This window comes from Lipophrys pholis (genome assembly GCF_963383615.2).
Source record: "Lipophrys pholis genome assembly, chromosome: 19".
In the NCBI taxonomy this organism is placed as follows: Eukaryota; Metazoa; Chordata; class Actinopteri; order Blenniiformes; family Blenniidae; genus Lipophrys; species Lipophrys pholis.
In genome coordinates, this window is record NC_137647.1 from 22,860,761 (window position 1) to 22,874,242 (window position 13,482).

Sequence of the window (13,482 nt, forward strand, 5' to 3'; positions counted from 1 at the left end):
TGCATTGATTTTTCACCAAGATCTTGTATTGATGATGAGAGAGTGTGACCAGTGTGCAAAGCCTTCCATAGCACATCCCAAAGATTCTCATTGGGGTTAAGGTCTGGACTCTGTGGAGGCCAGTCTATGTGTCTCATGCTCCCTGAACCACTCTTTCACAATTTGCACCCCGTTGTCATCTTGGAATATGCCGGTGCCATTAGGGAAGAAAAACAATCCACTGATAGAATAACTTTGTCATTCAGTATATTCAGGTAGTCATCTGACCTCATAATGTTGCTGAACCTCCACCTAAGCAACTGCAGCAGCCCCAGATCACAGCACCGCCCCCACAGGCTTGATCAGTAGGACTAGGCATGATGGGTGCATCACTTCACCTGCCCCTCTTCTTACCCTGATGCCCCGTCACTCTGGAAGAGGGTCAATCTGGACTCACCAGACCACATGACCGTTTTCCATTCCTCCAGAGTTCAATCTTTATGCTCCCAAGCAAACTGAAGCTTTTTTTTCTGGTTATTGATTAGTGATTTTCTTACGGCAACACAGCAGTTCAATCCCAATCCCCTGAGTTCCCTTTGCATTGTGATTGTGGAAATGCTCTTGCTTTCACGATTAAACATCCAGAGTTCTGCTGTTGTTTTTCTTCGATTAGATTTGGCCAAACATTTACGAAACATTGAAGACCACAGGCGATGGTTCCCCACCATCCTTCCAGGTTTTAATAATGCTTTGGACAGTTCTTAACCCAATTTTAGTAGTTTCTGCAACCTCCTCAGATGTTTTCTCTACTTGATGCAGGCCAATGACTTGACCCTTCTTAGACACACTAACATCTTTTTCATGACCACAGGATGTGTCTTTCGCCTTGGTTGTTTAAGAAATGAGATGTTTCTCATTGCATCAGCAGGGGTTAAATAACTTGTTGCCAGCTGAAAGATAAATCGCCCATGTAGTAATTATCTTATAGGAGGCTTGTACCTATGGGGCCAGGCAGTGTATACCTGAAGCAGCTGACAGGACAGAACAGCAGCTCTGCATCAACAGTTTGAGAGCCACGGCTCCGCCATCGCCCATGAAATTCTCTCGTTCCCTCGCATTATTAACTTGAGGGAACAACTTATTATCTCGTTCCCACGTGTTAATATTATTTTTTTTCTCTATAACCACTCCAGGGCTCAGTGTTCGCTGTAGATTTCAGAATGCCGGTTCAGAGTCCAGCGATAGCTCCGTCCCCAGCTGATGACGTGTCAGGACCTGCTCTGGCTCCGCTCTGGCCCTGTTCTGGCTCCGCTCTGGCCCTGCTCTGGCTCCGCTCTGGCCCCGCTCTGGCCCCGCTCTGGCCTTGCTCTGGTCCAGCAACGAAGTGGGGCCCTGATAGGCCGGGGTTTTGGCGGTGGAAAGACAAAGAACTGATGATATATATATATATATATATGTGTGTGTGTGTGTGTGTGTGTGTGTGTGTGTGTGTGTGTGTGTGTGTGTGTGTGTATGTGTGTAGGGCACTCAGGAAAACATTAGAGTAGTAGAGTAGAAACATATAAATATATATACAAACACACACTGTCAGGAAGGTCGGCTCATACAGAGACTCCTCCCACCCAGACATCACCTGCACTGACCTCAGGACGCCGCTGAACGTTTACGATTCTGCACCTTAGGGGTAACTCGGCGAGGGGACGTGGTTTGAGGAAACATGTTGGTTCATATCACGTCTCCGTGTCCCTGTACAACAATAAATACATTCAAATACAAGTTAATGTGTGAATCAGCAGCGTTATGAAGTGGCGAGCACAGTGAGCCAAGCTCAGGTTCGTGTGTGTGTGTGTGTGTGTGTGTGTGTGTGTGTGTGTGTCAGTGGGAGGGGCCTGACAGGAGCACCTGAGAGAGTGATTGAGGTAGAGGTGTAGGAGAGGATGTAGACGGCAGAGCAGACTGAGTCTCTTGCAGGGTGGTTGTGTCTTCTGCTCGACGAGGTGGACGAGGTGGACGATACCAGTAATACTTCATATCCAGAGATCAGCTGAACTGAGCTGAAGTTCCTCCCTTAAAGCAGCGGACAGGTGAGACGAGGAGCAGCTCCACACAGCTGATCATTAACCGGCTGCATGTAACAGGAGCTGACAGCAGAGCCGCCGAGGTCAGCCAGAAAGTGAAGCTCTGTGTGAAGAGGACCACGGCTGCTTCATCCAGGTGCGTCCATTTACCTGTACAAATATCCCAGAATCCCTTCTGTCTGTGTTTCCCTCTGATCCTTTACCTGGAGTCGTAACGTGGTGAGTCAAATCTGCACAGAAACACTGATCCAGCTAAGAGTGTGTGAAGGCAGGTTCACCTCGACAGGTGAGCCTGCCTTCACAGGAAACACACACACACACACACACACACACACACACACACACACACACACACACACACACACACACACACACACACACACACACACACACACACACACACACACACACACACACACACACACACAGGGAGAACATGCAAACTGTAATCTGGACTCAAACCTTGTTGTTCTCTGTAAGGTGAGAGAGCAAACCACTACAACACTGCATCGTACAAGCTAATGAACATGAGGACGATTACATCTAATGTAAACACACACACACAGACACACATGCACGCACACACACACACACACACACACACACACACACACACACACACACACACTACAAGCTTCGTAATAACCCCGCAATATGTGAGAATATATTAGAAACTTCACTTAGTAAGTTATAACTTGTTATATATTTTGTGTGTGTGTGTGTGTGTGTGTGTGTGTGTGTGTGTGTGTGTGTGTGTGTGTGTGTGTGTGTGTGTGTGTGTGTGTGTGTGTGTGTGTGTGTGTGTGTGTGTGTGTGTGTCTGTGTTGCATAATGAATAGAAGACTTATTACAGTGTGAGTTATTATATAACAGTTTTATGACATCATGCTCGCCATGTGTGAGAACTTTATGATTCAGTTTTATTGTAAACAACACAAAGTGATGACTGAAGCTCCCGCGGCTGTAATGATCTCCGTACCAGCGATCACGTTGTTGGATTAACATTTTCAATTCTGATGCCGTCAGCTTCTTGATTTGCTTGTTCAGCAGTGAAATGACTTGAAGCAGATGAAACCACAATAATATTATTGTAAATATAATCGTTTGAGAAACCAGTTTGAATCAGTGACAGGAGGATTATTAATCTGTATTGTTCACTGATCACATCTGAAAACTCTTTTACTAAACAGACTTTTTTTTAAAGTGATAGAGAAATCAGTGATTTTAGATGAAAACATCATGATTCTACATCTGTACTTTGATCCTTTCTATTAGGACGTGTTTAGAGACATTATTTAAAGTTGTACAAACATGAAAATAATAATAATAATAATAATAATAATAATAATTTCAATCTTTTGGGTGTTCACAGTAAATCTTCATACTTCCTTTGCAGCTTGTATTTGAGTTGCATTGATTCAGGTGAATGTACTCAGGACAATAAAAGCTCAAATCCACATTTTCAGTGTATATCTACACTTTGGCTTCGTCTCCTTCAGTTTACAACAGCATATAGATATAGTGAAGATATGTGAATGCATGAACTTTCTTTCCTAAACTAATTCACAGGAAGATTATTTCAATAATTTTTTTTTTTTTACTAATACACTTATTTACTCAATGTTTTCCCGCTCTGATCACTGATCATAAAGAACCCCAACCTGCCTTATAAGTGAAAATCCATTTCTCACTTTCACTTCTCTAAACCGAGTGAGAATCGCAGAAAGAAAAGGTAATTTCAGATGACGGGGTGAAGAATCCCAGCTCCTGTACAGGAAAATGAAAATGAAATTCTACAAATCCCACAAAAGCAGGACCAACGTCAAAAGTTTACAACTTTCCTTTAATTCTGTCATCATTCGCAGTTTAGTATCGTGAGGCAGGAACAAAACTGCAGAGTAAGAACTGATCATCAAATATGGTCACTTATCTAATAAAGGGTTAATCCGCATCATGTCACTAAAGGTCCAGGTTTGGAGTCTGCATGTTCTGTGCGTTTTCGTCAGGTACTTTGATTTTCTCCCGCAGTATAAAAACTTGTGTTGGAGGATAACGGATTCCAAATCACTTGTACAGAAGAATATGCGTATAATTGTTCGTGTTTCTTTTTATATTGCTCTTTTGAGTTGAGTGAGATGTTCTCTGAGAGAAAAGGTCTCTAGTTTCTATTAATCTATTTATCATTTGTAATAAATCCTGGTGGCTTGGAGCGCCTACATGACAAATTAAAACAACTGACCTCTAAACAGGGCGTGACCTGTTCAGTCGCACGCAGTGTGGTAAAAGTTTTATCACAAAACGCTGGAGATAATCAATAATAATCCACCAAGTTTCATTCAAAATGTCAGTTGTTCTACCACACGATCCATTCAAATCAGGAGTATATTGCTGCACTACAGAAACATTTAAATTTAATCTATAAATAAATGAGCAAATCTTTAAAAATGAAGATCAACCTCTTCCACAAACAGCATGAAACAAACCAGTCGTGAAGAATAAAGGGATTTTACACATCGATTTAGGCAGGAGATCAGAAGAATATACAAGAAAATACTTAAATATACGTAGAAGAATATAAAAGATTACAGCAGCCATTTCCACGTGCTCTGAAAAGAACCAAACGAAGAATTAGCAAACACCACAATCACCACCGTCGTTATCAGATGCACTTTATAATTCATATCTATGGTGCAATAGTTTTATTGAGTTTTACGACAGAAACACTTTGTTCAGCTGAACTTCATTTATATATTTATGAGGTAAAATACAAAATTCCCAGAATGACGCAGACAGTAAAGATTTATAAAACTGGACAGACAAGAGGAAAGTCTGAGAAGTAAAATTGTTTCAGGGGCGGTTTCATACGAAGCCTGTCGAACACCTAAGGCTTGGAGGATCAACATGAAATGGTTCCATTCCCTTAGAGCTTCCTCCAGGAGATGCGCAATGGAGGAAACACTGCTCAGAGAAGTTCAAATCAAAGAAGTTCAAATAAATCTCTGCTTTTCTTGTGTTTACACTACTTTCAGAGTTTTCTGAGGTGGATCGCCTCGCTCTGTGCTCCAGTTCAAATGTTTAAAGGAGACGTCCCCCGAAAATCACAGTTGCTCTTGTTGAAACTTGGATGTCGGTGTTGGACCTCCATTGAAACTTGCCTGAAAATAGAGTTTGAAAGTGACAAATTTTTTCTGTTTGGGCTCTTTGTTCAAACCAGAATAAACCACAAGGGGGCGCACTCGAAAACCGAAGATTTTGATTGAGCTCCGGTGTTGTCGTCACCACAAGAGGCTATTATCATAAATTACTGTTTAATAGTGTCTAACCGCTAACTGGACTTGTATAAACATTGAACCTTGTGTTTTACAAACCGCCCTCTATTTCATTTTAAATCGGCGTGGATGTTTGTCAATGGCTCCACAATCGTTTATTATTTTTAATTTTAGAGTGAGCAAAGAACTATTATGCTATCGCCATAAACGTGCGCCAAACATTCGTACCAGTCCAAATCTCGAATGTACTCTTAGGAGACGAAGTTGATGTATGAAAAATGGTCATAACGAAGTATGTTAGATTTTTTTGCCAAACAAATTTTAAGACTTGATTTACAGACAATTTGAGGGAGACTGGATGGATGAAAATACCAGCTGATGACTCCTTTAAATGTGTTTGTACCACAATGATTGTAAACTGGGATGCATTTTAAAAATAGAGTATTTTAGATTCATTTTCATCTGAACAACAGGAGTTTTGCTACTTTGAACAGTAAAGTGTAGTGATATCTTTCATAACCAAAACCCTGATCTGTGTGTGTGTGCGTGTGTGTGTGTGTGTGTGTGTGTGTGTGTGTGTGTGTGTGTGTGTGTGTGTGTGTGTGTGTGTGTGTGTGTGTGTGTGTGTGTGTGTGTGTGTGTGTGTGTGTGTGTGTGTGTGTGTGTGTGGGTTAGGGTTAGTTAGACTGATGATACTCAGTAGTTGAGGCTGCGGCTCCTCCCTCACTCAGACTGGATGGTCTGCTTGCTGATCCTCGCCGTCACTTCAAAGAAATGAACAAAATGAACAAAAGGAGCCAGACGACAATCAGTCCTCTGAAAAGAAACAATAAAACAATGTGGTTCAGTTTCTATTTGCTCAGCTGCTGTGAAAACTTTGCTCCGGGCTGAAACAGCTGGGGAAGACTCAAAATCACTTTCCCCTGTATGTGTGTGTGTGTGTGTGTGTGTGTGTGTGTGTGTGTGTGTGTGTGTGTGTGTGTGTGTGTGTGTGTGTGTGTGTGTGTGTGTGTGTGTGTGTGTGTGTAACGTGAGCATGTGTGCATATGGAGACGATCCGATTACACTGAAATATTAACAGTGTCGTGCAGACTGTTGGACAGGTGCACACAGAAACACACATGCGGAGCAACACACACTTTAAATATAGTGATTAAAAAAACATTTATTTTTTGAGTCACTTCATATTTTACGGGTGAACCATCTATACACAATTCACACACACACAAACACACACACACACACACAAACACGCACACACACACACACACACACACACACACACACACACACACACACACACACACACACACACACACACACACACACACACACACACACGAGTAACAGTACCAACCACTGCACTGTCATATTCCTGTTTCATTCAATTGTAATTCCTCTATTTTTCTGACAACAATCATAATTTCAACATTTTAAATGGAGAAAGATTGAAATCAGTGTTTGCTGAGCTGCTGTAGCGTCCAGACTTTCCTGAGCTCCCGAATTAGTTAGTTAGTTAGTTAGTTAGTTAGTTAGTTAGTTAGTATACGTTCCCATAGCCTCAGAAGTGAAGAAAGTCTGTCATCTCCCTCACTTCCTTGCTCCACTTTTTATTGATTATGTGCTCATACAGGCCAATGAGAGATTTTCCCTTCATGACATCATGCGGGGAAATAACCAGTCCCTCTTGTAGTTGATATGCACTTTGATCCTCCCACAGGTAGATAAATACTTAGAAAGATTACTGATATACTGAATAGATTCAGTGTAATATTAAAAGCCGTAACAGTTTCCTTTATGTTTAGCAGGAGCTATCGTTAGCAACATGCTAGTAACTAACGACACATACGACTAAACTAAGTAACTTATTCAGACACATATTTTTTACTGCTGCAGCTGCAGAGTCTGAACTTATTGAGGAGCCTCTCCTGGCTCAGATTCTGCTTGTTTCTATCAGCCATAGTGATAAGTCCACCGTAAACATTAGCTCATGGTACATCGTCCCCAGGGTTGCCAGATCTGACTCACTGTTTCCAGCCCAAACACATTGTGGAACCCACCCACCTCAATAAAAACTCAACCTCTGTAGAAACTCATGTTAAAACTATAAAACTATTATATACGTAATAAAGAACACACCATAAGCATACAACTGCACTAAATAAACAGATTACAAATCTTACAAAAACAAGAAGCCCAATTGAGCGGAAATCCGCTTGATCTGGCAACACTGATCTTCTCCCCGTGGAGTCGGCGTGAACAGACACAGACACAGAAACAGCCTGTTCTCAGTCGAGACACTAGAGGGACTTTTAGACTGAAATTCAGGACCAAGGCTGGATTTGGGGAAACACACTTTCAATACAATGTTGTTGAACCTCAGACACCGAAGTGAAAAACTGTATAATATGGGACGTTTAACTTCAATGTAATAAAGTGACTTCTATCATATTAATGTAACATCTGTTCAGAACTCTCTAACGTCTCCTGATCTGTCCTCCTCTTCTTGCTCAGACCTTCATCTCCACCTTAGTCCGTAATGGCGGATTCGTCTCAGAGTTGGTGGAAATTGACTTTCCTGCAGAGGAAAAAGTCCCACACGAAGGTTCTGTATGAGATCCCGGCCGAGTTGGTGTCCAACTCCGCTGCCTGTGTCTCCGGGGCGCCCCCCCACACCGAGGTGGCCACCCAGGACCCCCGGGTGGACTCCCGCCTGGAGAGGATCGTGGACAGAACAGCCAGCAAAGGACGCCACGTCAAGGTGTCTCACTCTGGAAGGTTTAAGGAGAAGAAGAAAGTGCGAGCCACACTGACGGACAACCCGGAGATGTTTCCTGGAGACGAGTCCAGCAGGGACGAGAACCAGAGAGCTGGGAAGTGACAGGACGTCCAGCACAAGAGACAACCGTACTCTGATAAACACATACAGATAAATGTTTGTGTGTGTGTGTGTGTTCACAAGAACCTGTGTTGGAGAGCCTTCATGCCTGCGAGGCTGTTTGGACCTGCACAGGCCAGAACCAGAACCAAAATAACTCAACAATCAACAGAAATCAGTTTCAAATAGGTATTTTCTCAAACTCCCAAAGCTCTGTAAGGAAAACTGAGAACCTTATTTCATGCTTCAGCTGCTCACCAAACACACACACTAGTGTCATAGAAACATCTTGGAAACCTCCTGGAAACACCCTGGAAACATTGTGGACTTGTGAAGGACGCTGCTGCTGAGGAGAAAAACACTTTTCATACTCATAAAGTAATTCATCAGTCACAGAGAGCTCCATGAGAGAGTTCAGATGAGGTCCGAGCCTGTGTCACGTTCTAGTATCTGTATTATCACCTCTTCATGCTTTCTGTAGACCAGGGTTCCCCAATCCTGGGCCTGGAGGGCCGGTATCCTGCACGTTTTAGCTCTCCCAGGTTTATATCCCAGGTTTATATTTAACTACATAAAAGGATGGTTCGGTACTTTGTTAATCATTATTTGTCTCACAATTTGTTTGCTGCTTGATGCAATAAACCTTGAGTTTCTAGGACCAGCCCTTGGTGAGCAGGATTCATGATCGGCATGAATCCAAATCGGGAAAAGACTTTCAGAGAAAAGTAAAGTCTGGGTCATTTTCTTTCACGGCAAAAGACTGGTTTACTTGTTTGAGATGCGGAGAGGAAATTAAGACATTAGAACTCAACACAGAAAAACTATGGCAAAACAAAACAGACAATTAAAAAAGATAAACAGCTGGAATAATCAAGTAAAACTGTTCCATCAGTCAAAACTAAGTAAAGAAATGTAAAGATTAGAGAAACTAAATGATCAAACCGGTAGATGTTTGATACAGCCAATAATAAATAAACAAACAAAGAAACACATAAATCAATAAATCAATAAATCAATCAATAAACAAACAAATAAACAAATAAATAAATAAATAAATAAATAAATAAATAAATAAATAAATAAATAAAAGAACATAGTTAAAACTGATTCCATGAACTCACCGGATGGAGTCAACCTCTTCAAGTGAAATGACTCGTTTCCAACAGAAGAGCTGAATTTATTGGAAATAGGTCAGTATTGATCAGTCCACGTGACAAACTGCAAGTTGTGTTTGCATGAATATGGCTTCAGTGACGACGGGATCTATCTGAAGACTCCTGCAGGACGAAATGGAGCGTGAAAATGAACGACAGGACTCGGTTACTGATCGGCCTCATTAAAATATGATTCTACTTCAGCCTGAAACTGTTTCAACTGTTCATGGTTTTATGGCTTTTAAGTGTGAAGTTTTGATCAAGAATCATGAGATAAGACTCAATATATTATTTAATTAGTTTTTTGTACTCACGCAGATTCCTCATTCAATATCTGAACGATGATTGTCAAATAATTCATTTTCTTTCATGGTGAACTTGTTTTACTCGTCATTAAAACAACTGGTATGATTCCGTTTTTTCTAACTGTAAATGCTGTTGGGGCATTATTGGAGACAGAGTATTTGTCAGTGCGTACGGAGAATTGTTTGTCTGTAATTCAATCTGTGAGTCTGATGTGAGATTTGTCAACTTGAACCGGAATCTGCAAAAGTTGTGTCAAAATCTATATGATTTTCAAATGTGCTGATCTGTATTAAACTTTGTATGTAATAAGAGTCGTCACTGGACACAAATATATTCACAGTTGAAAAGTCTCCACATTCAAATACAAGTTCTGAAAATATTGAAAAATCACCCGTGTCCAGCTTTTTTCAGCAATATTTCCATTCTCGTAGGTTTTGGAAAGACGTAACCTACTTTATTGTTGTGAGGATTGACTCTCATTTATGTTGGAAAGAAGCATTGTTTGGTATCCAACGAAAAGAAAAAAGACTTACAAATAATTTATTATTAACTTATTAATCATTTTAGGAAAATACCATATTCATAAGGTTAAATTTAGTAACACTTCATTCAGTGCATTTGAAAAGGAAAGCAAACAATATACAAAAAGCTTTAGTGATTCAAATAATGAGAACTCTATGGAGCCCCTGAGTGGCCTTTGAGAAAAAAGAATAATAATGTGAGGGAACAAGATCATTTAAATTGGGGCGACGAGACAGTAACTCGTTCCCTCAGGTTATTAACTTGAGGTAACAACTCATTATCTTGTTCGCACACATAATATTTTCTTCACCAATGTCGCCTCCATCCCTGTTTTATTCGCTGTTATGGACATTTTGAGATGGAATGATGTGGACCACATTAGATGTTGGTGTTTTCTAACTAAACCATGTGAAGTACAGAAATGTAAAACTCAAAAAGAGAGGATATAAATCTCAGCAGCTCTGATTCATGTCTCCCCTCTTTACCATAAATGAATGAGCTTGGGGCTTATTTGTCATCATTTCAGTACGGTGGCCCAGAAGGGCCAACAACACAACACGCCAACAAAAGCCACAACACACTAACAAAAGCCACAACACACCAACAAAAGTTCTTAAAAGCTCTCCGACTGCTGCGTCCTTCCGTTGTGGCATTTTGTTGTTGTGTTGCGACTTTTGTTGTTGTGTTGTGGCTTTCGTTTAGCTGTTTCATTTCAATCAGAGGTGCAGTCCGAACAATCCAAAGTGACCAGAGAACAAACCTTGTTGGCGCTCAAAATGATTTCAAAGCAGCACTAAAAGAACTAAACACTCAGAGACTAAGTACTTACTCAGCAGAAAGGCAATGTGACTTTATGATGAATGCACCACACTCCAGTCACGCAGGCGGAGTGTGGGAGCGTCAAATAAGGATGGTCAGAAGTGTGCTGAATACCACTTTTGTCACTTGCTCATGGTACACTCAATGATGCTTCATTAAGGACTTTATTCTATGAGGCTATGGCTATAGTCAACAACAGACCCCTAACTGTGGATAACCTGAACAAGCCTGACAGCTGAGAACCGCTTACACCTCATCATCTGCTCCACATGAAATCCACCTGGTGCTTTTCCATAGGAGGATCTCTATGGCAAAAAGAGGTGGCGCCGCATGCATTTCCTTGCAGAGTAGTTCTGGAGTTGCTGGAGACGGGAATTTGTTCACAACATCATTTCAAGGCAAAAGTGGCACTCACCTAAGAGGATTCTAAAAGGAGGTGATGTTGTGTTGGACATGGATGAACTATTGCCCAGAGGCGAATGGAAACTTGCAAGAGTTTTTGAGAAAGTCACAGGAAATGATGGACTCGTGAGAAGAGCAAAGATCTCATTTGGAGACAAAGGACTAAACAACAAAGGTTAACGCTCTAGTAGGCCATCAGTTGTAGAGCGTCCATTACAAAAACTCATCTTGCTGTTGGAAAGTTCCTAATGTAACCATTTTACGTTGGGTTGTTTCGTTTGAGAAAATTATTTGTTGTTCTTATGTAAACCAACAGTCATAATTTTGGTGGGAGTGTAAATAACCCCGAGTTCATTTTTCCACCTGCTAAAGTCAACTTCCTGTTTTGTGTGTTGATGCTTTTATTTTGAAAGCGCAACTTCCTTTTCTCGAGCGCAAGAAGCCAGTTTAACGGCAACGAAAGGACACGGAGAAGGTAAAAGTTTTCACGGAGCATAATTGCTGCATTTAAATGGTATTACCCCCTGGCAGCCCCCTTGATAAAGGCACAAGGTTTGTTTGCTTTGTAAAGAAATTATATTTGACTGTTTTGTGCTTCTGGAAGTTGTAAATGTTTTGATTTTATTGCCAAGCTAAGATGAATTGTTAGAACTGTTATGTTTAAGCTAGGTTAACGGATGTAAGAGTATGGCTGTAAGTTCATATGCTATTTTTTGTGTGTATTCCCAGCTCTTACGGTGAGATTGATGGTTTACTGCCATTAAACCTGACAATCCATCAGTAAAGTGTCATCCTTCATTCGGAGGTGTATGCTACACTTTGTCTGTTGGTTCCTCAGAAAGCAGATCCAGCAGCACCAAGCAGGTCGGACTGATCTCAGGATAGATCAGATTATTATATTCAATATAATGAAGAGTAGGATGGAGACCTGCTCCATATGAGAAATGTCCTGAGATGCTAGATGATTCAGCTCTACATTAATGAAACTGAGCTGAACTTTGTAAAAAGGGAGATTTGTGCTGAGAATTTAGATCATTTTTAAAAAGTGATTTAGTGTGAGAAGCAGAGCCAGTGGGGATGAGGGGATTGATCCCGTCACTATGGAAGGAACAGCTGAGCTGTTGGAACAGTGTGTGAACAATCAAGCAGTACGTCCAATATATGAGAAGATCCTCAACAGTACATTTCATTAAAAACAGACTCAGGATCACTTTGACCCAGATGGAACTTGAGGCATTCATGCTCATGAGCACTGAGGAATAACATAGAAAAAAAACAACTCTCAATTTATGATCAAAAGCTTCATTGAAAATAATGGAAAAGTGTATAGAAATATAAGAGAAGAAAGAATCAAAGGTTCTGAAGAAGAGCTTGTTCAAGACCATTGCATTAAATGGACGGTACTCATGTTTGTCTTGCCGGACACAGCGACTGTGGCTCGGCTGGAGAAGCGGGTGACGGAAGGGCGGCTGCTGGATGCCGGGCTTGTCACCATGGAGGAAACTCTGGAGCCAGCAGGAGGACTGCTGGAGGTGGGGCAAGAGGAGAAGGGAGCAGGTGGGGACGGAGGGCTGGACTGAGGATGTGGAGATGAGCCTGGCTGTGAGTGTGGGCCTGACCCTTTCCATAGGAGACCTCCTTGATCTCCTGATGGTTCTCCTGAATGTCATCGATGTGGTTCTTGTGGTTCTGACTGCCGCTGTGTTTCTTGTTCAACATTGTTCTCCTGTTACACGAGAGCCCGCTGAGGAGCTCCGCCTGTCGGGTGAGAGTCTCCAGCCGACTCCTGAGCTGTCGATTCTCCTGCTGGAGCTGAACCACGGCTCGCCCGAGGGGTCCGCTGAGGTTGGCCGTCTCCTCCAGGAGACGTTTCCGCTGAGGACAGAGGTCAGAAAGACAATCCTGAATCCAGACATGGAACAAAATTACCATCAACACAGAGATGCAGGTCTGTTTCACTCAGAGCTGATATAGACGTACCTCAGCCTCGTCCTTGTTCGGCTCCTCAGCGCTGAACAGCTGGAAGAATGTGTGTGTGTGTGTGTGTGTGTGTGTGTGTGTGTGTGTGTGTGTGT

General features: G+C 41.8%; 2 protein-coding genes across 2 annotated transcripts in view; both read left to right on the forward strand.

Annotated features, from left to right (window-relative positions):
* Positions 1-1,895: 1,895 nt before the first annotated feature.
* On the forward strand, positions 1,896-10,031 carry prr15la (proline rich 15 like a). The gene is made up of 2 exons (XM_080488248.1): positions 1,896-2,193; positions 7,841-10,031. Exon 2 carries the CDS (start codon positions 7,866-7,868, stop codon positions 8,205-8,207), a length of 342 nt encoding a protein of 113 aa, XP_080344374.1. The 5' UTR covers positions 1,896-2,193; positions 7,841-7,865; the 3' UTR covers positions 8,208-10,031.
* Positions 10,032-12,813: 2,782 nt separating this feature from the next.
* LOC308124343 (uncharacterized protein) overlaps positions 12,814-13,482 on the forward strand; it is a gene marked incomplete at both ends in the record, with an annotated part of 29,027 nt that continues 28,358 nt past the window's right edge. The window contains 2 exons of the mRNA XM_080487264.1: positions 12,814-12,964; positions 13,038-13,252. Of these exons, the coding sequence (XP_080343390.1) occupies positions 12,814-12,964; positions 13,038-13,252 (366 nt within the window). The remainder of the gene's footprint in view (positions 12,965-13,037; positions 13,253-13,482) is intronic.